Raw genomic sequence first — 1,323 nt, 5'->3', positions numbered from 1 at the left:
GCGGCCCCAGCGCTGAGGGGAGCCTATCCCGAGCAGAGCGGCGCCGGGACGCCTCGGGGCGCCGCGCGGAGTCATGCTGGGGAGGGTCGAGGAAGCGGCCAGTCGGCGGGCGCCGAGTCCTTGGTGCTGCCCGCTGGGCCCTAACCCAGCCCGCGCGGAGGGTGCACGCCGGAGACACAGAGAAGCCCCCTGCCCTCTGCCGGCTGCGCTTACCTCTCTCCGGTGTCGGCGGAGTCCACTTCCTCCTCCTCCGCCGCCATAGCCGCCGCCGCGCAAGCGCCGGGACTTACCTCGGAGCCGGCTGACAGGCCGACTGGGCGGCCCTAGGTCGGCGCTGCACTTAAGGCCGCGCGGGCCGCCGGCGCATGCGTCTTCCGCGCCCTAGCACGGCCCGGCGGCGCACCCGCGTTTGCGCGTGCCTGGCCTTGCCTCCGCCATCCCCAGTCAGTGCGCACGCGTTCTCCCGCCCGACGCCCCCGGGTGTGAGTGCGGGGCGGTACAGTTAGCCCAGAAGAACTGGTGAGACTCACCCGACTGAGTTAGGTGATGGCTAATTTGAATAATGACTGTATTCATGCATCATCCCGTCAGTGTTGGCTGTCAGGTGGCACCTTGGGGACGGAGGTGCTTCGGGTCCTGGAAGAGCATAGCTAGTGTCCGATAGATGGTGCAGTGGCGAATGGAATGCCGTAATCGAGGTGCTGTGTGGCCTCCCGGGCCTCTCACCAGCCCTTCCCTGCGGGTTGAGGGGCCGGGGGGAGAGGGCGACTCTCAGGAGCCTTCAGGCAGTTGAGCACTGTTCTAGGTATTGGTGTTACTGTAGTGGCCCAAACCAGCAATTTCCCTCCCACCCAACTCTCTAGATACCTGGGAGGGTGAAAAGAGTAGGTGTTGGTCGGGCGCGGTGGCTCACGCCTGTAATTCCAGCACTTTGGGCGGCCCAGGCGGGCGGATGACCTGAGGTCGGGAGTTCGAGACCAGCCTGACAAACATGGAGAAACCCTGTCTCTACTAAAAATACAACATTAGCCGAGCGTGGTGGCACATGCCTGTAATCCCAGCTACTCGGGAGCCTGAGGCAGGAGAATCACTTGAACCCAGGAGGCGGAGGTTGCGGTGAGCCGAGATCACGCCACTGCACTCCAGCCTGGGCAACAAGAAGGAAACTCCGTCTCAAAAGAAAAAAAAAAAAAGAAAAAAAAAAAGTCGATGTTTAGGTACTTAGAGTTATTGAGGGGAAATGACTAACCTAAATAGCAGTATTTCTTGACCTGTTTTCAAGCCTTTTAACCATCAGGTGCAACCTGCTTTTGTAATTCTACC

The 1,323-nt window shown here is 61.0% G+C and overlaps 1 protein-coding gene across 1 annotated transcript in view; it reads right to left on the bottom strand.

Moving 5' to 3' along the window:
• ABHD5 (abhydrolase domain containing 5) overlaps positions 1 to 383 on the bottom strand; it is a 30,439-nt gene extending 30,056 nt beyond the window's left edge. The window contains exon 1 of the mRNA XM_011952608.1: positions 214 to 383. Coding sequence (XP_011807998.1) covers positions 214 to 260 — 47 coding nt within the window. The 5' untranslated portion in view covers positions 261 to 383. The remainder of the gene's footprint in view (positions 1 to 213) is intronic.
• Between the last annotated feature and the right edge of the window lie 940 nt (positions 384 to 1,323).

Source organism: Colobus angolensis, unplaced genomic scaffold, assembly GCF_000951035.1.
Source record: "Colobus angolensis palliatus isolate OR3802 unplaced genomic scaffold, Cang.pa_1.0 Scaffold344, whole genome shotgun sequence".
In the NCBI taxonomy this organism is placed as follows: Eukaryota; Metazoa; Chordata; class Mammalia; order Primates; family Cercopithecidae; genus Colobus; species Colobus angolensis.
This window is presented reverse-complemented; position numbering and strand designations above follow the sequence as displayed.